The sequence below is a fragment of the Corythoichthys intestinalis genome, chromosome 1 (assembly GCF_030265065.1).
Source record: "Corythoichthys intestinalis isolate RoL2023-P3 chromosome 1, ASM3026506v1, whole genome shotgun sequence".
Taxonomy (NCBI): domain Eukaryota; kingdom Metazoa; phylum Chordata; class Actinopteri; order Syngnathiformes; family Syngnathidae; genus Corythoichthys; species Corythoichthys intestinalis.
The window spans coordinates 69,379,197-69,406,915 of record NC_080395.1 but is presented as its reverse complement, the minus strand read 5'-3'; the positions used below and the strand labels follow the sequence as shown (position 1 = coordinate 69,406,915).

General features: G+C 39.1%; 1 protein-coding gene across 3 annotated transcripts; it reads left to right on the top strand.

Moving 5' to 3' along the window:
- The first annotated feature begins 826 nt into the window (after positions 1 to 826).
- LOC130920167 (clusterin-associated protein 1 homolog) lies at positions 827 to 26,790 on the top strand. Of its 3 annotated transcripts, none has more exons than XM_057843149.1 (12): positions 827 to 1,076; positions 1,142 to 1,253; positions 8,176 to 8,260; positions 8,338 to 8,517; positions 12,331 to 12,426; positions 12,497 to 12,580; positions 12,666 to 12,799; positions 17,319 to 17,457; positions 23,598 to 23,664; positions 23,772 to 23,870; positions 24,095 to 24,135; positions 24,318 to 26,790. In XM_057843149.1, the coding sequence occupies exons 1-12, from the start codon at positions 1,055 to 1,057 to the stop codon at positions 24,420 to 24,422; spliced, it is 1,164 nt and encodes a 387-aa protein (XP_057699132.1). In that variant the 5' UTR covers positions 827 to 1,054; the 3' UTR covers positions 24,423 to 26,790. The 3 variants fall into 3 exon arrangements, with proteins under 3 accessions (XP_057699132.1, XP_057699125.1, XP_057699140.1); XM_057843142.1 differs by having other exon boundaries at positions 24,314 to 26,790; XM_057843157.1 differs by lacking the exon at positions 8,338 to 8,517 and having other exon boundaries at positions 24,314 to 26,790.
- Positions 26,791 to 27,719: the final 929 nt, after the last annotated feature.

Here is a 27,719-nt window from a genome sequence, read left to right as displayed (position 1 = left end):
CCAGCAAAAAGTGTACATGCAGGTTGTGCCGTTATATCGTCCCTACCAATATTGAGACCAAACCTACGCCCTTGAAGAGTAGTATTTCTTTTCTCCTTCACAAATCTACTCAAGTAAAAATAAAAAAATATGTCTTAGTAAAACTACTCCTAGAAGTATATTTTTCTCACAATTTTACCCAAATATACTGTATGTAACCCACTAAATGTAACGCGTTACTACCAACCTCTGGTGATTACCATAATTTTGTCCTGCTAGATTTATTTTTGTGTATTCTGAAAACAGGAAGTTTTTTTTCTGTTGCCTTGGGTCATTTTAAAACAATAAAAGCATTCCCACAATTATGTCATCTGACAAACAAATCATGGGCGTGACTTTTGTTGTAGTGACCTCTGGCGGCAATCAGTAAAAGTTGCAAGGGAAATGCAACGACGTCAATTCATAGCCGGCTTTTGAGTGGCACGTTAGTACGTTAAAATGCGTGATCTAAACATATGATCTAAACATAACATTGAAAATCTTAAAAAGCAGTTGTCTTAGTGGCTTGACACGTGTTCATTGACTACGCAATTGAGTCTAATAAAAAAACGCATCACTGACGTTCCCACCGTCCACTTGGGAAAAAAAAAAATCAATGTCAAGCAATAGAGAAAAATATAAAACCTAAGCGACTGTCATCTGCGAATTAAAGTGTATTTGCTTTGTTTGTTTCAGGGTTTTAATCGATGACAACAGACTGCATAACAATGATGACGTTTTTAAAGAACGCGTCTTTGCCGTCTCCCTTTATTCTTAAAACGGTATCGCAACAGGAGTGGACCTCAGCTCTCAAATCAAGTTTATTATGCATATAGCGGTAGCGCTTTCGCAGCAGTTGTGGCCGAAAACGCTGTATTTACACATTCAAATATAGCGTGAACAGCTGCTGATAAACTGCCTGCGTGGATTAATTGCTATTTATTTATTTATTTATTTATTTATTTATTTATTTATTTATTTATTTATTTATTTATTTATTTAAAGCATTGGTAAGCCTTGCCAGTCAATACGAAGGATGTCTTTCAGAGACTTACAAAGTAAGTACACCGCTATTGTGTTTATTTAAACCTGTTTATTACTGAAATAGTTTCTCCTTTGATAGATTTCACAGAAATGATGAGAGCATTGGGCTTTCCTCGGTTGATATCTGTGGAAAACTTCAGAACGCCCAACTTTACACTAGTGGCAGAAATCCTCATATGGCTTGTCAAATGGTATGTTCATTATGAGACAAATGGTGTGATATATAAAACGGCCGCCAACAAACTTGCAGGGGCCCGGGGACAAGAGACCATTATAGGGCCCCCCCCCCCATCCCACCCCTGCCACCAGCTTGTCAAGACAACAGTACTTTAACGCTCTCTTAATAGTTGTGTAGAGTTCATTTTACCTACACTTATTTATTCGTCAAACCCTTTCTTTTATCCCAGGCAATAGTAGGTGGTTTTACTTACCTGACATGTTTCGGCGGGCACTTCCGCCTTCGTCAGAGGGTTTCTAGATATTATTATCATTATTTAAATTTAGAAGGTGTTCAGAGGTATTTAAATGGTTAATTCCTGCTTACGTGGAAATACGGGTTACTTCGCCAGCGCTGAAATGGTCACCTCTAACCAAGGCGGAAGTGCCCGCCGAAACATGTCAGGTAAATAAAACCACCTACTATAGACCCTACTCACGTGACATCACAGCCACGCCCCCGCGCCATGTTGCCCGACTACTCGTCATGTTAACGCATTACCGCTTCGTAAATTCCTCCTATTATGGTGCTTTTTTCTGCTCGTTAACATTAATAATCAAAATGGTGAAGGCGTGTGTGGCGGTCGGTTGCAAAAACAGAGAAGATAGACGGAGAGACTTGATGTTTTACCATATTCTGAGAGACCCGGAGAGGAGAGCGAGATGGACTGCTGCAATTCGACGAGAAAAGTGGGCTCCAAACGACTACCACAGATTATGTAGTAGTCATTTTATATCTGGTAAAATTCATTTAATCTATATTTAGAGGGGTTGGGGCTGACAACCACAATTAAAGGGTATGTAGCGGCAAAGGGGGTGTGAGACATCAATAGAACCGTTATGTGCCAAGATAACAAATATTGATAAAGTTAACAAAAAAATCAATCACATTAATGAGCAATTATCGAAAATAGATCGAAAATGACGAACATTCCCGTAAGTGTTCCGGAAACAGCCGAATGCGGCGGCGACGTCACGACAAGTGATTGACAGTCGAGGCGGAGCCAGGTGCCATTGTTTTTTAACGACGAGAGAGTAGCGTTGGGGTTTGTTTAACCAAAACATCACAAAAATGGTTCAAAACTGCTGTGCTGTGTGGTGTACAAATAGTTATTCATCGGAATATGTATCCATGAGTTCCCGAACGCGAAAAAAAAAGCTGGACTACGCAGACGATGGATAAAGTTCGTCCGTGCAAAGAGGGCTAATTTTCTAGACACAGCCTCCGGCACGCTTTTCTGTGGTGCGCATTTTCCACCTGAAAGCTTCTCGAACTATGGACAAGTGAAATCGGATTTTGCTAAAAGATTGCTGCTCAAAGGAGATGCGGTGCCGACCATACAGGCGCAGCCACCTAAATGTCCCGAGATATCAAGAAAGAGGACGATGACTGGCTAAGGACGGTAAGGCTAAGCAAAGGAGGGGAGCAGCCAAGCTCGAAATGGCCAGAGTGAGTACTCTTTTGTAATAAAAAAATGTCACGCATTGGATACAGGACTGGACACATGTATAAATTATCGTTCGTAAAATATATAGAACAAATCCTCTGATCCCATTCATTTTTGTGTCTGTTGGCAGAGCGAAAAGCTATGATAGCGCAATGAATGATAATTATGCATTCCTTTATTTTGCACTCACGGTGTATCAGCTTCACAAAAAGAAATGCAAAACAAATCATTGGTGTTTCCCACACGATCTGCTGCCGATGTTTCATCTGTGTCATTGCTCCCCTCAATGACCGTTTCATTACGCTGCATTGGCGTTCGTTTGGGCTCAAATTGGTAACCTAAAACACCGATTAAAGCTTGGTAACTCTCCTCGTCACCATTAGATGAACATTCGTTACGTCCTTCTACGTCGGATTCGTCGCTGAAACTAGAAACGAAATTGTCTGCCATCATCGCCGCCATTCAGTATTGAAGCACTGAGCCTTTTTCTTGTTGAAGAAACACCCCTCACAGTCAATTCTGAATTCTCTTTTATTGACAACGAGGGGTGTTTCTTCATGCGGGAACCTGGAATATGTGCAGGACCAACACAATGCATCAGCATAAACAGCTCAAAACACCCCTAATTCTCCCCTCACTAGAAGAAATTACATTGATGCAGACAGGCGCTGCCCCCCTAGTGGCCGGTGGCACTCTCGTCACTTGTCGTGACGTCACGCACACAATCTGCCAGATCTCGGGCACCGGTCGTTTTAGCTTGACAATCGAGCCAAATTTCTCTCATTTCCTTGTGTGTAATTACACAAAGTGGCATGATATGAATACAAAAGGCATGCGTTTATGGATAAATGATGGATTATTAACATTTTCCCAGGGCATGACATACTTTAAGATCATTGCTAGGCTAATCGCCGACAACATACCGTTTCAAATTCAAGATGCTTATTTGTTCCATCATCTTTATTTTTTGAATAATATTTAGCTGGTAACAAGTGAAAGAAGCTGGCCTCGTCTACGGATATCGGTTAAACAGGGGTGTCCAAACTTTTTGCAAAGGGGGCCTGATTTGGTGTGGTAAAAATGTGGGGGGATACCTTGGCTGATTTACGGACAACAATACATTTTAAGAAAATTTAGCAAGCCCTTCTGTGTGTCACATTTGCTTTATTATTATTTTTTTTAATACATAATTTCAACAATCTCGCCTTTGTGGCGTTCTCCTTCGACCTTCGGGCTCTTGCGAATTACTGCTGCTGTGAAATTAAATTAGCTTCAAGTTGCTTTAATTTCTCGTTGCGAATCTTCCGCAATTGTCTCTTTGCAAATGAGGCAGACACAGTTGTGTATTTTATTGAAGAAATAGTCCAATATGCACCTATCCTTGATGCGTCGCAGTCACCTTTTTTCTTTTTTTTTTTAAAAATTGATTGTCGCCATTTTAGAAAATTGGAAGTAAAGGGTCACACGGGGTAATGCAATGTTGCTTACAGTACTGCTCTTAAAGTTTTTCAAACATTTGTGAGAATAGGCTGATTTTGTGTGGACAAGATAGTTGTAGATATCAGGGTAGCAGTTGTCAGGCAGAGAGGGCGAAGACAGCGGGTCGAAAAATATCGATTTAGGCATCAAATATGGATCTGGCGAATGGATAGACTGAAGCTTTTCCACATAATTCCTTTAATGCAACGCATCCAATGAGTTTACAGCGTCAGATAACACCAGGGCTTCCATGAATTACTCTATACCTTGCACGACTAATTGAAAACAATGAGAATAGGTCTAAAAAATGATGGACAATATGGCGGCCGGATACAGCGACACGTCATTTTGGGACGTAGGTGAGTAGGGTCTATTGCCTGGGATAAAAGAAAGGGTTTGACGAGTACTTTAACACTTTGCAAGCAATGACCGTGTAAATTTTCAAATTATTTAATTTGAGATGGGCAGTTAAATTTAATACACAGTAATGTGATGTGACACAATATAAACAAACAATTTCCAACTATTGTCCCATGTAGGTTACAGTACAACCAACTGAGAGTGCTATGCCTGCCTGCTAAGCAACAAAACAGTATAACTAAACATCCTGTGCCTGCCTCCTCCACATCTCTGGGGTTATCAATCCCTCAAACAGTGATGCGCCTAGATTTTTTGACAGCAAAGTCATTTATAAAATCAGTGGAATACAGTTTTTGAGCAAGGTCACGCTCAATGGAGAGCATGGTGTTACCGGCAACCAGCTTTACCAATTTGGCGCAGACGAATCGCTGGGCGAGTGTAAGGGGGTGAGTTAAGAGCTGTTGAGGGTTGTTGCGCTTTGACGCTGAGTTGAGTGGTTGCGTGTCACCCATTTTTAACAAAAGCTCCAGGAAAAAGCCATCCAACGCGTCTTTGCGTTTTTATGCACATCGCCACTTCCTGAAAGAAGACCTGGAGGAACTGACGACAAACGAGCCATCCATCCTTCCACTCCACACTACGGTGCGGAGTTGAGAGCATCGCAACTTACCATAAAGTGCAGTTTGGTAACAATGGCTTGGTTGTTAAGCCTGCCCTGTGATATAGTGGAGCGTGGGTAGTTTTTTTTTATTATTTTCATTTTACCGAAGGCTCGTTCTTCTCCAGCTACAGTCATTGGCAAAGACAAGAAAATGCGTAGCACCTGAGTGCACCAGAGCTGGGTCAAACCATTCTCTGCTAAGATGAGGGAGGGACAGGAGGGTTATATATATTGAAAAAACACCCTAACACTCCCCCTTCCCCCGTAGATGATAAAAGCAGTGGCGGAGCCAGGAAATTTTGGGTGGGGTGGCCAGGATGTTAGGTTATGTGATCATTTTGGGGTGGCACTATCTCACTGGAAAATATAGGGGTAATTTCGGGCACCTAAAACACACACCTCTGACCTCCGCAATATTTGGAATGCAGGTAATGGTTGAAAAGATCAAATGATATTCAGTGTGTATAACTCTTTTCTGATTCCTGCAAGTAAAATAACAAAGATGCACACATCATGTAAATGTAACACAATATACCGATGGTATAACGGGACTGCATACTGTGCTGAGAGGACTTGGGGGATATTCAGCTCAGCATGTAGTGATCAGTGTTGTTAATCTTACTTTAAAAAAGTAATTAATTAATTACAAATTAATTCTTCCAAAGAGTGAGTTAGTAACTCAGTTACCTGAATCTAAGAGTAATTAGTTACTTAACAAAGCAACTGTTACTTTTCATGTTTTTTTTTTCCATTCAAAAAAAAAAAAAACCCAAAAAAACATGTCACACTATGTGAAGTTCAAAGGGTTTTTGGGACAATTCGCCCTAGCCCAATTCTTTACCCTAAACTTCACTAGACACAGTGGTAAGTTGGATATTGCGATAACAAGATACTAAGCTTTGCCATGTTTGAAAGTCATTTAATGTTGTGAATCAACCGTTAGAGTTGTTAAAATTGCTCCTGTTAATGCATTAGTTCCCTTCTGTCTACTTTCTACATGTGAAAGTTTTAAAACTGTTTCATCATTTAAAGATAGATTGAAGTCAAGATTTTGCCGATTTAGGAGTATTTTAGATAAAAAGTTACTTAGGTTCGCTAGGAAGGTTCTCTACAACTTCCTGAAAGTCTACTGCTTTAAGATGGCGGCTGTGTACTAACGCCGGCGAGTCTGTCATTTCACATATTGTTCTATATGAATGTGATATACAGCTACAGTCATTATTGGAGCCACCTAGCCTAGCATCACGTTAGCAACAGCGTCACAACTCCCCTCCTACTCCTGCGCTTCTCTCTGTGTCTCTCAGACTTTTCTCGCGTCCAACGTAGTAACGCATAGTAACGCATGCCTTTACATCCACAGTAATGGTAACGGCATTGCAAAGATGAGAAAAGTAATTAATTAGATTACTCACGACAGAAAAAAATAACCCTATTAACAACATTGGTAGTGATTACTATAAGCTCAGTTTATTAGTGTACCAGAAATACACAGACATGAGTTAGAAAAAGACTTGTTTTTTATTATAGTCTCAACAAGGTTTGTACACACACTTATAAATTATGGCCAGCAAAATGGGCCATGAAGCTCTCATTTGATTTGTCATTTGAAAATCTGTGTATTTTGTGAAAAGTCAAGTTTATTTGACATTTCTTTTTCACACATTTAAATGTTTTCTTCAATTAAAACATTTTTAATATATCGGCAGCCAACTTTATTTTTTCTTTCGATGTAGCTTTATACATTGTTAACTTATTCATTTATGTGCAAAAAAACCAGGTATTTTGGTACTGTGCACGGATGGGGTGGGGTCCCTTCGCATTTCTTGCTTGGAGCCCCAATAGACCCTACCCACGTGACGTCACAACTCCGCTCTCCTGAATGGTACCGCCCAATTGTCCGTCAAAACATAGTGTTAACCTGTTACGGCTACGTACATTCCTCCTATTTACGGCGTGTTTTTCTGCTCCTTAACATTAATAATCAAAATGGTGAAGGCGTGTGTGGCTGTTGGTTGCACTAACAGAGAAGATGGAAGGAGCGACTTGAAGTTTTACCGTATTCCGAGGGATCCAAAGAGGAGAGCGAAATGGACGGCTGCAATTCGACGTGAAAACTGGGCACCAAAAAAATCACCACAGACTATGTAGTAGTCATTTTATATCCGGTAAGATGCATTTAAGATATACTTAGAGGGTTTTGGGCTGACAAATAACCACAATTAAGATCATTGCTAGGCTAATCGCCGACAACATACACGTATGTATGTAATGAGAGTGCTATCGCTAAACCATATAAACATAAAAAGCCCTAACTGCATTGACAAATGACATGAAATAAATTAGACTTGGCAGTGGATGTTAGCGAGAATAAAAGATTTTGAATTGAAAATTTCGTAACTCACCTTTCCAAGCACAAGATAGATTCCTGCCGAATTTTCGTGGAGGAGGACCTGTTTCACCCAACCAGCAACGAAGTATTTATAAGCCTCCAAGCTCTTAAAGTTTTTCAAACATTTTCGTGAGAATAGGCTGATTTTGTGTGGACAAGATAGTTGTAAATATCAGCGTAGCAGATGTCAGGCAGACAGGGCGAAGACAGTGGGTCGAAAAACATCGATTTGGGCATCAAATATGGATCTGGCGACTGTATAGAACGAAGCTTTTCCACATAACGCCTTTTATGCAACACATCCAGTGAGTTTACGGCATCCGAAAGCACCGGGTCTTCCATGAAATGCATTTTAAATTCCTCGATCAATTGAAACCAATGCTAATACAGAGACAAAATGACGGACAAGGGGGCGGAACCATACAGCGAGCACGTGGTTTTGTGACGTCGGTGGGTAGGGTCTATAGACCCTTGCAGTGCCACTGGTTGTGGCATAATCTGTCATATCATATTCTTGTATGTCATCTGATAAAACACAGGACCCTTTCATTTTTACACAGTTATGAACCGCAGATGGAGATTCCAATTGACATGAATACAGAATCAGACAGAATATTCCTCATCAAGACAGTGGCTCAGTTCATGGTAACAATTTTAAGTTTAAAACAAACCTGCAAACTCATTTTCTCTATCCAAAGAATGTGCATTTCTCCATGGAACAGGCAACTAAAGCTCAAATCAAAATGAACACCAAGCGTCTTTACCAGGCTGACGGTTATGCAGTTAAAGAGATGTTAAAGATCACTTCGGTGCTGTACAATGCAATGAAGACAAAGCAGATGGCCCTGGGGGAAAGAATGGAGGAGGACAACACAAAGTTCAAGTTTGAGCTGGGCACTAGAGTGAGAAGATTTCCAATTTCAAGGGGTATGAGTTGCTGTCAGGTCTCCAAATATTGAGAGAAAACCACACAGCAGAGTATAACCTCCAAAGTACCCCTGATGCTGTTCAATTTGAATTTCCTCTACAAAAACAATGTAAATGCACTTTATTCTTGAAATAACTTCAGCAGGGGGGACTGGGGAGAGGGGATTGGCCCGTGAGTCATTCAAAGACCAGCTCACTTCATGGACAGTTTTAGAGGCCATCCAGCTGGCACCACACACACCTGTACTTTGATGAAAAAAATAAAAAAACAGCATTTGTTTTGGAAAATAATCATCTATTAAACAAAAATCCGAGCCCATAATTAGCCGACAGTAAAATAATTACAATAGTGTCGTGATTTTAAAGCATGTTGTGTTTTTAATAAACAGGTCATTGATACAGTTAACTATAAAATAAGTAAACAATTAATTAGAGAAATGTAACCTGATCAAAGTCCATATGTACAATGGTGTGAAAAAGTATCTGAACCTTTTGGAATTTCTCACGAAAATTTTCCATTTCTGCATGAAATCCCGATCAAATGTGATGACCTTTGTCAAAATCACACAGATTTTAAAAAACTGCTTTAATTTAAACCACCAACTACAACACTGCGGTAGTTCAGTCAGATTCCTGGGATGTCTGGCAGTCTGGCATTAATCGCTGTCTTTCGGTCATGCCACAGCATCTCAGTGGGGTTCAAGTTTGCCTTGGCCACTCCAGAACGTGTATTTTGTTCTTCTGAAACCATTTACGTCTGTTTTTTGATCGTTGTCTTGTTGCAGCAACCATCCTCTTTTTAGTTTCAACTGTCTGACAGACAGCCTCAGGTTTTCCTGCAAAACATCCTAATAAACTTTTGTATTCATTTTTCAATTCATGATTGCAAGTTTTCCAGGCTCTGAGTTAGCAAAACAGCCCAAAATCATGATGCTTCCTCCACCATGCTTCACGGTGGGGATGAGGTGTTGGTGAGCTGTTCCATTTCTCCTCCTCCGTTGTGTGTGTTTCATTAGTCCACAAAATATTTTGCCAAAACTTCTGTGGAGTGTCCGAGTGCCTTTTTGCGAATATTAAACGAGCAACCATGTTTTTTTAGATTGCAGTGGCTTCCTCCGTGGAGTCCTCACATTAACATTATTGGCCATAGTTTTACATATACAGTGTGGCAAATAAGTATTTAGTCAACCACCAATTGTGCAAGTTCTCCTACTTGATAAGATTAGAGAGGCCTGTAATTGTCAACATGGGTAAACCTCAACCATGAGAGACAGAATGTGGAAAAAAAAAACAGAAAATCACATTGTTTGATTTTTAAAGAATTTATTTCCAGATTAGAGTGGAAATAAGTATTTGGTCACCTACAAACAAGCAAGATTTCTGGCTGTCAAAGAGGTCTAACTTCTTTTAACGAGGTCTAACGAGGCTCCACTTGTTACCTGTATTAATGGCACCTGTTTTAACTCATTATCGGTATAAAAGACATCTGTCCACAACCTCAGTCAGTCACACACCAAAACTCTACTATGGCCAAGACCAAAGAGCTGTCGAAGGCCACCAGGGACAAAATTGTAGACCTGCACCAGGCTGGGAAGACTGAATCTGCAATAGGTAAAACACTTGGTGTAAAGAAATCAACTGTGGGAACGATTATTAGAAAATGGAAGACATACAAGACCACTGATAGTCTCCCTCGATCTGGGGCTCTATGTAAGATCTCACCCCGTCGCGTCAAAATGATAACAAGAACGGTGAGCAAAAATCCCAGAACCACACGGGGGGACCTAGTGAATGACCTACAGAGAGCTGGGACCACAGTAACAAAGGCTACGATCAGTAACACAATGCGCTGCCAGGGACTCAAATCCTGCACTGCCAGACGTGTCCCCCTGCTGAAGCCAGTACATGTCCAGGCCCGTCTGCGGTTCGCTAGAGGGCATTTGGATGATCCAGAAGAGGACTGTGATAATGTGTTATGGTCGGATGAAACCAAAATTGAACTTTTTGGTAGAAACACAGGTTCTCGTGTTTGGAGATGAAAGAATACTGAATTGCATCAGAAGAACAGCATACCCACTGTGAAGCATGGGGGTGGAAACATCATGCTTTGAGGCTGTTTTTCTGCATAGATTTTGAGTGAAAATCTCCTTCCATCAGCAAGGGCATTGAAGATGAGACGTGGCCGGGTCTTTCAGCTTGACAATGATGCCAAACACACAGCCAACAAAGGAGTGGCTTCATAAGCATTTCAAGGTCCTAGAGTAGCATAGCCAGTCTCCAGATCTTAACCCCACAGAAAATCTGTGGAGGGAGTTGAAAGTCCGTGTTGCCCAACGACAGCCCCAAAACATCACTGTTGTAGAGGAGATCTGCATGGAGGAATGGGCCAAAATACCAGCAACAGTGTGTGAAAAGCTTGTAAAGAGTTACAGAAAACGTTTGGCCTCCGTTAATGCCAACAAAGGGTACATAACAAAGTACTGAGATGAACTTTTGGTATGACCAAATACTTATTTTCCACCATGATTTGCAAATAAATTCTTTAAAAATGAAACTGTGATTTTCTGTTTTTTCTTTTTTCACATTCTGTCTCCCATGGTTGAGGTTTACCCATGTTGACAATTACAGGCCTCGCTAATATTTTCAAGTGGGAGAACTTGCAAAATTAGTGGTTGACTAAATAAGTATTTGCCCCACTGTATATGAAAAACTATGGCTAATAATGTTAATGTGAGGACTCCACAGAGGAAGCCACTGCAATCTAAAAAAAAACATTGTTGCTCGTTTAATATTTGCAAAAAGGCACTCGGGCACTCCACAGAAGTTTTGGCAAAATATTTTTGTGGACTAATGAAACCAAAGTTGAATTGTTTGGGAGTCGGTATTGACAATTACAGGCCTCTCTAATATTTTCAAGTGGGAGAACTTGCAAAATTAATGGTTGACTAAATACGTATTTGCCCCACTGTAGTTGATGTGTGCACAGACATATTGGACCGTGTCAATGATTTCTGTAAGTCTTTAGCAGACACTCTAGGGCTCTTTTTTACCTCTCAGAGTAGTCTTCGCTGAACTCTTGGCGTCATCTTTCGCGGACGGCCATGCCTTGGGAGAGAAGCAACAGTGCCAAACTCTCTTTATTTGTATATTTATTTAGTCTCTGACTGTTGATTGATGAACATCCAGACTTTTAGAGATGGTTTTGCATCCTTTCCCAACTTCATAAAAATCAACAATCCTTGATCGCAGGTCTTCAGACAGCTCTTTTGATCGAGCCATCATGCACATCAGACAAGGCTTCTCATCAAGACAATTCTTACCAGGTGTGTATTTTATAATGGGGAGGGCAGCTTTAAACCACTCATCAGTGCTTGGGCACACACCTGGCTTAAATTGTTGGGTAAAAAATGATTTCAATTGCTTTTTAAGTCTCCTTAGGCAGAGGGCTCACTTACTTATTTTTTCCCCCTTCTGTCATTGCATGCTATCCTCAATAAAATATGAAAAACTAAATGTTTGGGTGGTTGTCGCTAAAGCAGACCCTGTTTTTACATCTGTGTGGTTTTGACAAAGATCAGGCCACATTCGATGGAGATTTTATGCAGAAATGTGAGAAATTCCAAAAGGTTCATACCACTGTAGGACTTGTAATTACAATTTTTCTAAATAGGGATACAGTAAAAATGCAGTTTTGAGTATCAGAGAGGTCCACTAATAATATTACTACTATTACCACTAACACTATTTTATTATTGATTGCACAGTCTTATATTTCTGTTGTATTCCAGATTTCAGATTTGAAAGCAGCTCGGCAGCTGGCATCAGAGGCCACGTCAAAAGGAGCGTCTTTGTATGATTTGTTAGGAAAGGAGGTGGACCTAAGGGTGAGAGAAAATATTTGCAGACTAAATTCTTGAATTCTCAGTGAAACCTAGATTTTGTGGGTATCTTAAGAAATTGAGAACTGCTGCCATTGCAAGACCTCTGGAAATAAGTGAGACAGAAAAGGCCTTGAGACATACCATCAAGGAGGTCTTGGTTTGTATCTGTTAAGTAGCTTTCATATGACATTCAATAATCATTCCTTTCATATTGTATAGTTTTAACTCTGTCCCATACGAAGGAAAATGTGGAGAAAACCAAAGTCATGATGAAGAATGTTGTATCTGACGTTGCTAATCTGGATGGCAAGAAAGTAAAGAAACAATGGCAGTTGGACATGAATCAGAAGAGACTCCAAACACTGCAAAGTGTCAGGTTTGTTGACAACCTTTCTCGAAATGAAAAAAATATAGATTCCTTATAATATAAATGGGGAAAGTCACTAGTGTCAATGGAAACAGTCACTAGTAGTTTGACTTTTGTGGGAGGGGGCGCAAACCATATTGACCCAGAAATGCAATGTCAGCAGAAAATAAACTTTCAATATGTATGTATGTATGTACCGCTATTTTTCGGACTATAAGTCGCGTTTTTTTCATATTTTGGTTGGGGGTGCGACTTATACTCAGGAGCGACTTATGTGTGAAATTATTAACACATTATGATATAATTTCACATGTTATTTTGGTGTTTTGGACTGATGCTTTTGTAAACTTGTTAGCATGCTATAGTTATCTGAATAACTTTAATAGCTATGGCCACGTTCGCGTTCTGCCTTTGGCAATGTATGTTCAATTGTATTATTGACTTTTTTATATTGAAATGGATGCATTTAGTTTGTGGAGCTTTCACGCCCTCGTGGGAGCGCACTCGTTTATGTGAAGAAGACGCTCGCACGCCAGAAGAAGACAGACAGCTGCGTAGCTCTGAGTGAGTGAGTGGGCGAGTTAGCGAGAGAGAAAGACTGCTGCGAACCTACGTTCATTGTTTATGCTTTTAAAATATCTCTACAGAGGCAACGCCTGCGTGTATCATCCTTTCTGTTGTTGTTGTGTGTTTTCCACCCGCGATCGGACACTTAAAGCCAGTTGTGTGGTTGTTTGAACGGTGTGCTAATGCTAGCAAACGCATGCTAACCTGTTACGTTATTGCTGTAATTGTACCTAATTATCATTTATTTACGTTGATGCGAACCTATTTGCTATCGAGGACCAAATTGATTCAGCAAATTATGTGGACGTCCAGCATTGTCTTTTTGGAGTTCACTGTATATAGCCAGGACCGAGCGGTAGCGTCCTGGTGAGGACAGTATATTCGCATTTCGTTGTTCATGCACTGTACACTGTAAATTTATTCAGCATGTTGTTCTCTATTGTAATTTTATATTAAATTGCCTTTCAAGATGACATATCTGTTCTATGTGTTGGATTTTATCAAGTAAATTTCCCCCCAAAATGCGACTTATACTCAGGTGCGACTTATATATGTTTTTTTTCTCTTTGTTGGGCATTTTATGGCTTGTGCGACTTATACTCAGGTGCGACTTGTAGTCCGAAAAATACGGTATGTATGTATGTACAGTGGGGCAAATAAGTATTTAGTCATCCACTAATTGTGCGAGTTCTCCCACTTGAAAACATTAGAGAAGCCTGTAATTGTCAATATGGGTAAACCTCAACCATGAGAGACAGAATGTGGGGGAAAAAAACCAGAAAATCACATTGTTTAATTTTTAAAGAATTTATTTGCAAATCATGGTGGAAAATAAGTATTTGGTCAATACCAATAGTTCATCTCAATACTTTGTTACTGTATATACCATTTGCTGACAACAACGGAGGCCAAACGTTTTCTGTAGCTCTTCACAAGCTTTTCACACACTGTTGCTGGTATTTTCGCGTTTTTCACTTATCGCGGCTGGTTCTGGTCCCTATTAACCGCCAAAAAAGATGGAATACTGTACACTGTGGTCATGATGCGTCATCCAAAGTCTTTCCAAACAGCTATTCAAGTCATCTAGTACAAATTTCTTTTAGAAAATATATACTGTATATCTATATATTTTTTTTAATATCGCAATATAATATCGTAATATATCACAAACCCCAAAAAATCGCAGCAATAGTTTTTCCAATATCGTTCAGGCCCAATATGTATGTATGTATGTATGTATGTATGTATGTATGTATGTATGTATGTTAGTATGTTAGTATGTATATTGTATATTGTATGTATATTGACATTGTTGGTGTTCTTTAGAAAACTTAGGTTTAAAGAAATTCTGAATATCCATCTTGCCTCCTCAGGTGTAAGTTGCTTTACAACTCCTATAGACAACATTTTAACGGCTAGGTATTTATTTTGAAGGGGAAGTTCACAATTTTTTAAATGAGGCTTAATCTTGGGGTTAGCGGGTGTCTAATTAGTTGGTGGAATTGATTTCAACAAATTTTTTGCAGTTTGTCTGTTATTTGTTAGTTTTAGGCATAAGCGGAGTTTTGACTTTTGGAGTGGGGGGGGGGGGGGGGTGGTGTCACGACATGTTGATGACCGCGAAACGCAAGGTCAGCAATCAAATTAACTTACAAGAGTATTTATAATACGTAAAAATGAGCGTTTTTTGTTTCCCATTATTTTTTAGGGGAATTCTCAATCAGGCTCTATAGGACAGCTATATTTTCACCAAGATAGTCATCCATTGAATATAGTACGCCTGCCGGTGTCGTGCCAATGAAGTTACCCTCGTGAAAAATTGTACCCCCTTGGTGAAGCCACTGTGCTCCACTGATTTGCTTCATTTCCATGTTTTGGTTATGTAGTTATTTACGAGGTTCTAAAACATGGCCCATCCATCAAAAAAATTATTCTGTCGTATAACGTGACATACATACCGAACATAAAATAAGCCAATATTTTCCTGTTTTACTCGTCGGATGACCTATAACTGTTATTACTGTAATTCAAGTCCTGTGTGGAGTTTCTCCAGTTTAATAAACGTCGATGTCCAAAACATATAACTGTGGTTCTTTTCTGGCTTCAATTAATTGTTTAAGTTGACATGTTTAATTTAAGGGCATGCAATTTTTGACAGGGCAAGACACTGGTGGTGGCTCTGTCGTACAATTAGCATCTTTAGTGGGGCAAATTGAAACTCCGCTCACCATTTTGGCGGTGCTCTCTGGCGGTTCATGGTCCACATTTTCAATCCTTGGGTCTTGCTTAGTAGTTGTTGTCGCTTTTGAAAGCTTGAGTTTGAAAAAAATTGTTTATCCATCTTGCCTCTTCAGTCCTCGGGTGGTTTTGGCTAAGCTAAGCAAATGACCGTCTAAGGTGCTAGTCACATGACCAGTTCGAAAAAATATTTTTGTGATGATTTGCGCCCAGTGCAGTTGAAGAAGCGATGCATACACAGCGAGTCCATTTCTTTTATCCAATAGGTTATTTTCGCGGTATCTTGTAACTTAACTCAAATGGTCTTTATTCAAATAAAAGTAACAAACCAAAAGATTCAAAAACGCATTCATAACGGAACAAACAAAATGAGTACATTCCTTTCAAACACAATGCACTAAGCCACGTTCAAAAACTGTTTTGCCGTCCTCACTACCAACCCCTGTGTCATGATTAGCTGTCATTTTAATTGTACCGGGGCTGACTCCAGGTCAGTGGAAGGAAACGATTGACAGCCCCTAGTTGCAAGGAGTAAAATGTCAAGACAGATCAGGACTATGGCTCATAAATATTTTGACCCATTATATTATTTTTTTTGTTCATTTCATTCATTTTTGTTGTCTTATTGCTTTGCAACTTTTATATAGAACATTTTACTGGAAAAATTTTGAAATCATATAAGAAAGTCACTTACATGCAATGACACTTATCGGCCACCGGGGGGCGTGGCCTCCCCGCCCCCCTTAAACTCCGTTTATGGTTTTAGGGCTCTGGAGTGGCCAAGCTAGCGTGAGTCAATGGTGCCTGCTTAGCATGCCAATAAAAATGGATATTAACAGATCCAACATCCTTCAAATAAATTCAAAATGCAGATCATTGTTCGAAATACCCATGCGATCAAAACAAATTAAGTCACACTAAACTGCCGTATTTCATTTCTTTGTGCAGGACTTATGTTTTTTTAGATGTGTAATGCGACCACAATAAAGAGGAGTGCTTCAGCTACTCGTGCTCAGTCTAGTGGGGAGTCCCTTTGGTTCCCACAAAAGAAAAATAGTGGGAAAAAAACGATGTTATATTACTCCGCCCTGCTTGCCTAGACAGCCTGTTCCCTTCAGAGCTGCTGGATTACAAATGTTGCCGTTAATATTACAATTATTGACATGCTTTATCCTGAAAACATAGCTAACACCATTGATTGCGTGGGTCATTGGTGATTGTCATATGTGCATATGTTGTTTTTTATTGGTATGCTAAGCAGGCACCATTGACTCACACTAGCTTCGCCACGCCAGAGCCCTGAAATGAACAAATAACTACCAAACTGCACGGAATTTGTTGAAATCAACTCCACCGACTTATTAAAGCCCAGCTAACTCGAAGCTTAACCCTTATGTCAAAAATTCTGAACTTTCCCTCGAAACTGATTTATAGGAAAGTCAATTACATGCAATACCATTTTTCGGCCGATGGGGTGGCAATGCCACCCTAAATCTCCACCTTTGGGCATTCAGAGAATCTTTTGAACCGAATGGGGAGGAAATAAAAGCAAAGCCACAAATATTGAATTGAAGCTCAGCTCCCGCACTTGCAAGCGATTTATCTTCTAAGCGATTCAATAGAAATATTCAGTGACACATTGGGGATTAAAAGAATTTCTACCTATTTGGACGAATGGTGTCATTATTCTCACAGAAATATTTTTTGTCTTACGTTCTCTCAGGCCATTGTTTATGGATGAATATGAGAAGATTGAGGAGAAGCTGGAGGAGCAATATAAGTTGCAAGTGGAAAACTTTGCAAACTTCTACTTCCTTGAGTGGCAGCAAGAAAAACAAATCAGACAGGAGAAGATGTTTGAGGTAAACAAATTTATAAAGGACTTTGTTTTCTTGTTACATTGATAAATCACCTGTACAAAGTACAGTGCCTTGCAAAAGTATTCGGCCCCCTTGAATCTTGCAACCTTTTGCCACATTTCAGGCTTCAAACATAAAGATATGAAATTTAATTTTTTTGTCAAGAATCAACAACAAGTGGGACACAATCATGAAGTGGAACAACATTTATTGGATAATTTAAACTTTTTTTTAACAAATAAAAAACTGAAAAGTGGGGCGTGCAATATTATTCGGCCCCTTTACTTTCAGTGCAGCAAACTCACTCCAGAAGTTCAGTGAGGATCTCTGAATGATCCAATGTTGTCCTAAATGACCGATAATGATAAATAGAATCCACCTGAGTGTAATCAAGTCTCCGTATAAATGCACCTGCTCTGTGATAGTCTCAGGGTTCTGTTTAAATTGCAGAGAGCATTATGAAAACTTAGGAACACACCAGGCAGGTCCGAGATACTGTTGTGGAGAGGTTTAAAGCCGGATTTGGATACAAAAAGATTTCCCAAGCTTTAAACATCTCAAGGAGCACTGTGAAAGCCATCATATTGAAATGGAAGGAGCATCAGACCACTGCAAATCTACCAAGACCCGGCCGTTCTTCCAAACTTTCTTCTCAAACAAGGAGAAAACTGATCAGAGATGCAGCCAAGAGGCCCATGATCACTCTGGATGAACTGCAGAGATCTACAGCTGAGGTGGGAGAGTCTGTCCATAGGACAACAATCAGTCGTACACTGCACAAATCTGGCCTTTATGGAAGAGTGGCAAGAAGAAAGCCATTTCTCAAAGATATCCATAAAAAGTCTCGTTTAAAGTTTGCCACAAGCCACCTGGGAGACACACCAAACATGTGGAAGAAGGTGCTTTGGTCAGATGAAACCAAAATGGAACTTTTTGGCCACAATACAAAACAATATGTTTGGCGTAAAAGCAACACAGCTCATCACCCTGAACACACCATCCCCACTGTCAAACATGGTGGTGGCAGCATCATGGTTTGGGCCTGCTTTTCTTCAGCAGGGACAGGGAAGATGGTTAAAATTGACGGGAAGATGGATGCAGCCAAATACAGGAACATTCTGGAAGAAAACCTGTTGGTATCTGCACAAGACCTGAGACTGGGACGGAGATTTATCTTCCAACAGGACAATGATCCAAAACATAAAGCCAAATCTTCAATGGAATGGTTCAAAAATAAACATATCCAGGTGTTAGAATGGCCAAGTCAAAGTCCAGACCTGAATCCAATCGAGAATCTGTGGAAAGAGCTGAAGACTGCTGTTCACAAACACTCTCCATCCAACCTCACTGAGCTCGAGCTGTTTTGCAAGGAAGAATGGGCAAAAATGTCAGTCTCTCAATGTGCAAAACTGATAGAAACATACCCCCAAGCGACTTGCAGCTGTAATTGGAGCAAAAGGTGGCGCTACAAAGTATTAACGCAAGGGGGCCGAATAATATTGCACGCCCCACTTTTCAGTTTTTTATTTGTTAAAAAAGTTTAAATTATCCAATAAATTTTGTTCCACTTCACGATTGTGTCCCACTTGTTGTTGATTCTTGACAAAAAATTAAAAATTTTTATCTTTATGTTTGAAGCCTGAAATGTGGTGAAAGGTTGCAAGGTTCAAGGGGGCCGAATACTTTTGCAAGGCACTGTATACAGTATTAATAGAACATGACCGTCATGCTAAATTAGTTTTTTGTTAATTTTTAAAATCAGCTGCACAAAGAATACAGTATTAATAGTGACTTGACCTTCATGCTCATGTGTCTTAAAAGGCTTCACACGTCACATCGGATTGACAGGGAGCAGCATCTAGATATTAGGGTACTCAACACAACAGAGATTATGAGGATTTTGGCACATTCATTTCACAAATGGTCCCTGTATTAAAACAAAATTAGCTTGAAAATGTGAGGAACCATACGTGTTCAACAATACCCTACTGACAAGTGGGCAGACGTGGGTAGTAACGCATTACAATTTACTCCATTACATTTACATGAGTACCTTTTTGAAAAAAAAATACTTACCCCATCATACTTTTGACTTTTACTTGAGTAGATTTGTAAAGAAGGAATGCGACTCTTACGCCGCTACTTTGGGTTACACTAGTCGCTACATGTTTCCTCTTTATTCTACATATTAAATTTAACTTTTTTTTTTTTTGTTAGAGATGTCCAAAGTGGCTCTACCAGTTTTATCAATGAGACGTCACAACAATAATCACGTGACTCTATTATACCAACTGGCAGTGCTGGAATGTAACAAAGTAAAAGTACTTTGTTACTGCACTCAAGAACATATTTGTGTATCTGTATTTTACTTGAATACGAATATGAAGTGGTACTTGTTAATCCCCTACAATTTACAGCAGGTGTATGTACTTTTTATTCCACTACTTTTCAAATTGTGACCTGCGTTACATGTTACTTTTGTTTGTTTTCTTTTTTTCTCATTGTAAATTGAGAGTTTCGTTTTCATGCCTCCGGTGCAATTGATAAGTCCCGCTCAACTGTGCTGTTACTGAGCACTAGAGGAAGCAACACAAGTACTAGCTAGATTTGTCAGGTGAACAAGATATTGACCAATAGAAACCACCACACTCTTGTACAGTAGGTGGCAGTATGCACCTGATAGTTGCCTGCAACCTACCATGAAGGTTTGGGGGTTTTGAGCTTGTTAAGCTTCTGTTTACAGTGCAGTTGATTTTGTTTGTTTTTTCCATTCTGCAGTTTAAAATGAAATTGAGCCATCAACGAATTCTCTGTTTTTTGGAATATTGACTCCGATCTCTCGGTAATTATTTTTTAAAAATTAATCACGTTAAAATATTTGACGCAATTAACGCACATGTCCCGCTCAAACAGTATTCTGCCTTTTGGTAAGTTATACAGCAAGGCTTTTTGTGCTGTCTAACAGCGAACTCTTGTGGTCGCTTTGCGACATGGTTTATTGTTTTCTTGCCAGTTCAATATGGCTGCACGACATCTCGGGCTGACGCCTACGTTGTAATGTTGTGCTTATATGATCCTTGGACAAGATTTGTCCGTAAGTATGGTTGTTGTAAAGAATGTACATATTATGTTAGTAAGCGAAATGTTATATTTTTTGTATGAGACGCTTTTTGTTTATGTTTAGTGAACCTGTATAGCGTGCTAAGCTAACGTTGTTGCTAATGCAATGCTTGTGTACTTTTTTTTTGTAGTTTTATGACGGTCTAAAGAGGACAATGGTTTGAGGCCATTTCATTAATAAATCAGATGAAAAAGGAAGAAGTCTGATTATTAAGGCGTCGTTCACCAGCTGTCAAGCTTTGGAAAAAGTAGTCGCTTCGGAGTGAGGACAGCATAGACAGATTTAAATGACAGTAGAGTGAAATGCCCACTACAGTCCTTATGTACCTTATGTTGAATATATATATCCATCTTGTGTCTTATCTTTCTATTCCAACAATTTATTTTACAGAATATATATATAATTTACAGAAAAATATGGCATATTTTATAGACGGTTTGAATTGCGATTAATTGCGATTAATTAGGATTAACTAATTTTTAAGCTGTAATTAACTCGATTAAAAATTTCAATCGCTTGACAGCCCTAATATATATATATATATATATATATATATATATATATATATATATATATATATATATATATATATATATATATATATATATATATATATATATATGATAAAACACACAATCATACCTGACTGCGGCCGACAGCCGCTACAAACAACGCCCGGTTGCTCGTTGCTACAAACAAACGGCTACAGTAGATATCATATATATATGTAGAACTAGATGCAAAAATGACAGACAATGTATTATTGAACAGAGATGCGAAATGACGGACTTGCCGGCGTTAGTAAACAGTCGCCATCTTAAAGCAGTAGACTTCTCTAGAAGGCTCTGTTGTAGCGAATCTAATTAACTTTTTATCTAAAATACTCATAAATTGGCAAAATCTAATCTTGAATCTATCTTTAAATGATGAAACAGTTTTAAAGCTTTGACATGTCAAAAGTAGACAGAAGGGAAATTATGGAATAACGGGAGCAATTTTAACAACTGTAACGGTTGATTCACAACAATAAATTAATTGAATGTAGTTAAAAGCTGCTGATACAGAATGGGGACTGGAGTATTTTATTTACTGTTATTTTTGTATATTTGTTTACTCCTATATGTTAACTTGATACTGAAATAGTAGTTTGGTTTAGCCTGAGAGGATTTTTGAACAATTTTGGAACTAATGTACAAAACATTTAATTAAAAAAAAAAAAAAAAAAAAAAGGAGGGGGTGCATCAATAATCGCTTTACAATCGAATCGGAGCCTCTGAATCGTAATCGTAATCGAATCGTTAGGTGCCCAAAGATTCCCAGCTCTAGTAGAAGAGACAAAATTGTAGACCTGCATCAGGCTGGGAAGACCAAATCTGCAGTTGGTAAAACGCTTGGTGTAAAGAAATCAACTGAGGGAGCAATTATTAGAAAATGGAAGACATACAAGACCACTCATAATCTCCATCGATCTGGGGCTCCATGCAAGATCTCACCCTGTGGCGTCAAAATGATAACAAGAACGGTGAGCAAAAATCCCAGAACCACACGGGGGGACCTAGTGAATGACCTACAGAGAGCTGGGATCACAGTATCAAAGGCTACAATCAGTAACACAATGCGCCGCCAGGGACTCAAATCCTGCACTGCCAGACGTGTCCCCCTGCTGAAGAAAGTATACGTCCAGGCCCGTCTGCGGTTCACTAGAGAGCATTTGGATGATCCAGAAGAGGACTGGGAGAATGTGTTATGGTCAGATGAAACCAAAATACAACTTTTTGGTAGAAACACAGTTTCTCGTGTTTGGAGGAGAAAGAATACTGAATTGCCTCCGAAGAACACCATACCCACTGTGAAGCATGGGGGTGGAAACATCATGCTTTGGGGCTGTTTTTCTGAAAAGGGACAAGGACAACTGATCTGTTTAAAGGAAAGAATGAATAGGGCCATGCATCGAGAGATTTTGAGTGTAAATCTCCTTCCATCAGCAAGGGCATTGAAGATGAGACGTGGCCGGGTCTTTCAGCATGACAATGATCCCAAACACACAGCCAGGGCAACAAAGGAGTGGCTTCCTAAGAAGCATTTCAAAGCCCTGGAGTGGCCAAGCCAGTCTGCAGATCTAAACCCCATAGAAAATCTGTAGAGGGAGTTGAAAGTCTGTGTTGCCCAACGACAGCCCCAAAACATCACTGCTCTAGAGGAGATATGCATGGAGAAATGGGCCAAAATACCAGCAACAGTGTGTGAAAAGCTTGTGAAGAGTTACAGAAAACGTTTGGCCTCCGTTATTGCCAACAAAGGGTACATAACAAAGTATTGAGATGAACTTTTGGTATTGACCAAATACTTATTTTCCACCATGATTTGCAAATAAATTCTTTAAAAATCAAACAATGTGATTTTCTGTTTTTTTTTTTCCACATTCTGTCTCTCATGGTTGAGGTTTACCCATGTTGACAATTACAGGCCTCTCTAATATTTTCAAGTGGGAGAACATTTACAATTTACTTTTACAAAACAACTTTTCACAATTAGTGGTTGACTAAATACTTATTTGCCCCACTGTGTTTTCTTTTCTGTTGATTTTTCTTGTCAGAATCCGATTTTTTTTGTTTGTTTGTTTTTGTTTTGGCCTAATCTGGTTATTTGATAGTTCATATTACGGTATACTAATAACAGTTCATTTAAATGACCTTGTGCTGACAAAAACATGAATCATATTTAAAAAAAAAAAAAAAAACAGATTTTAAGCAGTTACTGATTCCTTTACTATTCATTTCAAAAAATACTATTTTACTTGTACTTGAGTAATTTTTTTTTTTGATAACTCATTAGCTAACATAATTTTGAATTAATATTACTTTAACTTCATTATATTTTTGGGGCTATACTACCCACCTTTGCTAGTGGGGGGCATCCACAAGAGAGACTCAGTTTAAATACGTGAATAAAAATGAAACTTCCAAACAATGTCGCTTTGTCTCATTGAGTTGGTTTTAAAACATTCCATGCTTACCTGCAGGAGGAAAACAATCGAAAGAGTGTGATGCAGCAACTTAATGAGAATAATGGAGATTCCATGAGTTCAAGTGAGAAAAACAGACAAAAGAATCTTACTTCCAAACTTGGCATCTCAGATATATCCTGTGGTACTGGCAGCTTGTGGCACGCAATAATGTGATCATGTCAATTGCAGTTAATGACAGCGACACACTTGAAGATAAAGGCCTTGATGGAGATGTTAGTGATTGTCACAGTTTGAACCCAGGGCTCCCTCTAAACGACATTGTGGCAGGTAAATGAACAAATAAACCGAGGTATTTGTCTTTTATTAAAGCACTAGTTCCACAGGAGTACTAATTGCCATTTTAGATTTTCAGTTTATGACACAAATGTTCTACCTCGACACATACAGTCCGTCATCTGCTAAGAATTTATGCTTTGTTTTAATCAAGAATAGCATACGACCCAGAACCTCTGTGATTTCTTCTTTTTTTTCTTCTTTTTTTTTTAATTCAGGAACAGCCATTGTAAACATGATGGGTGGTGAAAGTGATGAGGTAAATTCATACAAATATCAAAAATGTCTTCTCCACGGGCTCCACTTTCCTCTCGCGAACAGTTTTTGTTTTGTTTTGTTTTTTAACTTGACTGAGAATCTCTGTCATTTGCATAACAAAAAACAAACACTTGAGAGGGACAGAGGTAGATAAGTTGATATGTAATTCCACTTTTCAGTCAGATGACAGTGAGAGAGATGAAGACGATGAAGATGAGGGCCTGGAAGCAGATGCCTTTTTTGGAGTCCCAGATGCAAGGAAGTCCTGCTGTTCCAAAAGAGGCATGAAAAGCCATCTGTTGGATAAGAGTGATGATGACTTTTGAATTGACACCATAATTATTGATACTCTTAAAAGGGACAGGAGTCCCTGTTATACCAACAATAACAAAAAACTAATGATTTCTAATTCATTGCAGGTAAACATTATTACTTGAATTGGACGTATAGATAAAAAAAAAAAAAAAAGATTGTAAAGTGGTACCTCTACTAACAAACGTCTCTATGTACACAACTTTCAGTTGAAGACATGCCTCAAAGGGAAAATATGGCTATAATTTCTGTATACGAAAGGCAAAAATATAGTATGGCTGGTACTCAAAGCTCCCAGATTTAACTGTGCGTAACATACTTATAGCTGCTCTGCCATTGGCTGTTGCCTACCATTCCTGGCATCCTTCGTGTTCCGATAGCTTTACATGAGTGTATTGACTTTTATTCTTGTTTTGTTTTGTTTTTTTAAACATTATGATTTTATTTTTATTGTGCAACCATAGGCTTCATAATGATATTGACAGGGCGTGGGGCCGATAAGTAGGGGGCTTGCATTGTTGGTATGGCCGTCAAAGCTGACCGAGTGGTCACAGACAAAGAGCTTTTTTCGTTGAAAATTCTTGTGAATAAATGCATACATCCCTGAATTCTTTCTGATATGGACGTAAAACAGTATTGATTCTTGGTTAAAAGCAAAACAAAAACAAAAAAAACAAAAAAAAAACGATGCTAGTCCGTTAGTCAATTTGGCGGCCGCCATATGTAAACAGCTTTTCCGGTAAAAATTCTTGTGAATAAAGCTTAAAACCCTGAATTCTTCATAGATATGGACGTAAAACAGTCTCAATTCTTGGTTAAGAGCAAAATAAAACCCGATGCAATTAACATTTATTTTACGTAAGAATGTCGGACAACGATGCTAGTCTGTCATTTAATGTGGCGGCCGCCATATTTAAACAGCTTTTCTGGTGAAAATTTTGGTGAAAAAAGATTCTTTCTAGATACGGATGTAAAACAGTCTCGATTCTTGGTTAAAAGCAAAATAAAATCGTGCAGTTTGCATTTATTTTATGTAAATATGTCGATAACGATGCTAGTCTGTCAGTCATTGTGGCTGCCGCCATTTTTAAACCGCTTTTCTTGTGAAAATTCTTGTGAATAAAGCTTAAATCCCTGAATTTTGTCTAGATACAGACGCAAAACAGTCTCGATTCTTGGTTAAGAGCAAAAAAAAAACGTGCAGTTAGCATTTATTTAAATATGTCGAAGTACGATGCTAGTCTGTCAGTCAATGTGGCGGCAGCCATATGGAAACAGCTTTTCCGGTGAAAATTCTGAATAAAACTTAAATCTCTGAATCCTTTCTAGATACAGACGTAAATTTGATTATTGGTTGAAAGCAATAAAAAAAAAAAACACGCAATTAACATTTATTTTACGTAAAAATGTCGGAGTACAATGATAGTCTGTCAGTCAATGTGGCAGCCGCCATATGTAAAAAGCTTTACCGATGAAAATTCTTGTGAACAAAGCTTAAATCCCTGAATTCTTTCTAGATACGGATGTAATATGGTCTTGATTCTTGGTTAAAACCAAAAATAAACGTGAATGACCGTAATTTCCCGAATATACGGCGTACACGTGTATAATGCGCACCCCAAATTTACTTGTAAAATCTAGGGAAAATGATTGTACCCATTTATAATGCGCACCCTAATTTTAGCACCAATAAATAGAAGAATACAAGAAAACAGAGCTGGTGTACAGATACAGAAATGTCATTTTACTGACTGGTGAAACACAGCACAAACATAGCATATTGGTAGTTCAAAACATTACCATAAACTGACAATATTTACGGTAATAATATGATTTGACAACTTCTCCAACTTACCAGAATCTAGGAGAAAACAAAACAGAATTGACTTTTCTTTTAAAGGCTGCTGTATAACTCTGAGACAATCCTTCCTGTTTGTATGCGGAACAGCTTTCGTACTTTTTCAACCTAAATACGGCGTTGGATCGCTGAATGTGTTAACTAAATGCGACCGACTGCGAACAACTGAAGCGGAGTGTAGGTAATAATCTAATTGTAACATGTAACTGTTACATGTTTTGATGCTTTTTATGCATTATGAAACATTTATGCCTGAACGAATTAGGGTATTTATGTGGAAAACACGTCTTTACTTACACAATTTTCATGTTACGAAACTACTTCCAAAACCAATTAATTTTGTAAGTCGAGGTACCACGGTATACAAAGGGTTGGGCCTCTAGGATGTCTGCTCACCCACTGTGTGAAAATACAAAACCAAGTGTTAACTTTTAACATTTTCTCCTAAATGTACTTAAAATCTCCGTAGACAATAAAGGAGCTGTGTGAAATATTTGGCATCATACAAAAGTCTTGCTCAATCTGTGCCACACTCTAAACGTCATCATAATTTTAATACACTGAAAAAGGTGAATATGCTATTTTTGTTTAATGTGTTTGTTCTTCATTATTATGATTGAAAAAACATAAATAATTTACTCAGTTAAACAAAGTTTTGGGATTGTCAGGGGTCGAGGAGGAGGAGGTAAGTAATACTGAAACCAAATGCATGAAAACAGATGAGGCAGACAGGGCTTAGTACAAACATTTTTAATAAAGGGGGAAAAAAGGAGTTCAAACAGAAAAGTTTCAGAATCAATAGTGTTGTAACGAGGTACCCCGAGCCTTCCAAGAGTATCGACTAATGAGGGAACGTTCCACAAAGTCCGTACCGAGGCATCGCTGCCCAGTAGTGTTGTATCGGTCGTGAACGATTCGTTCTTTTTTAACGAATTGTTTGGGTGAACGAGACCGAACTAATCACCTTCTGCACTGATTCGTTCTATGAAGTTGGGGCTTGCCTTGTTATCTGCGTGGGAGGGCGTTGAGCAAGCGGCAGCGTCTACTGACATAGCACACGACCAATCAGACGCCAGCCTCATCGCGGGCAGGGGAGGGAGCGGAAACAGAATCAGGGCGTCTGTCACTCACTTCCACGTGTGGCCAATAAGCAGCCAGCGTGCAGGCAGGGGGCAAGACTGAGTTATGTCACTTCCCGTTCACTGACTCTCCGTCCTACCGAGAATGCTTAGATGATTCGTTCTGCTAGACTGCTACGCTAATTTATAGTGCGCCTACACCGGCAGTCACGCAGCAGCGCTGCGGCAGTGAACGAGCTAAGGACTGAAAGGAAAGGGCTTTATCACATATTCTTTCATGTTGAGCCTATCATATGCTACTCAAATGCACCAAAATCACCACATAAACACAGTGAG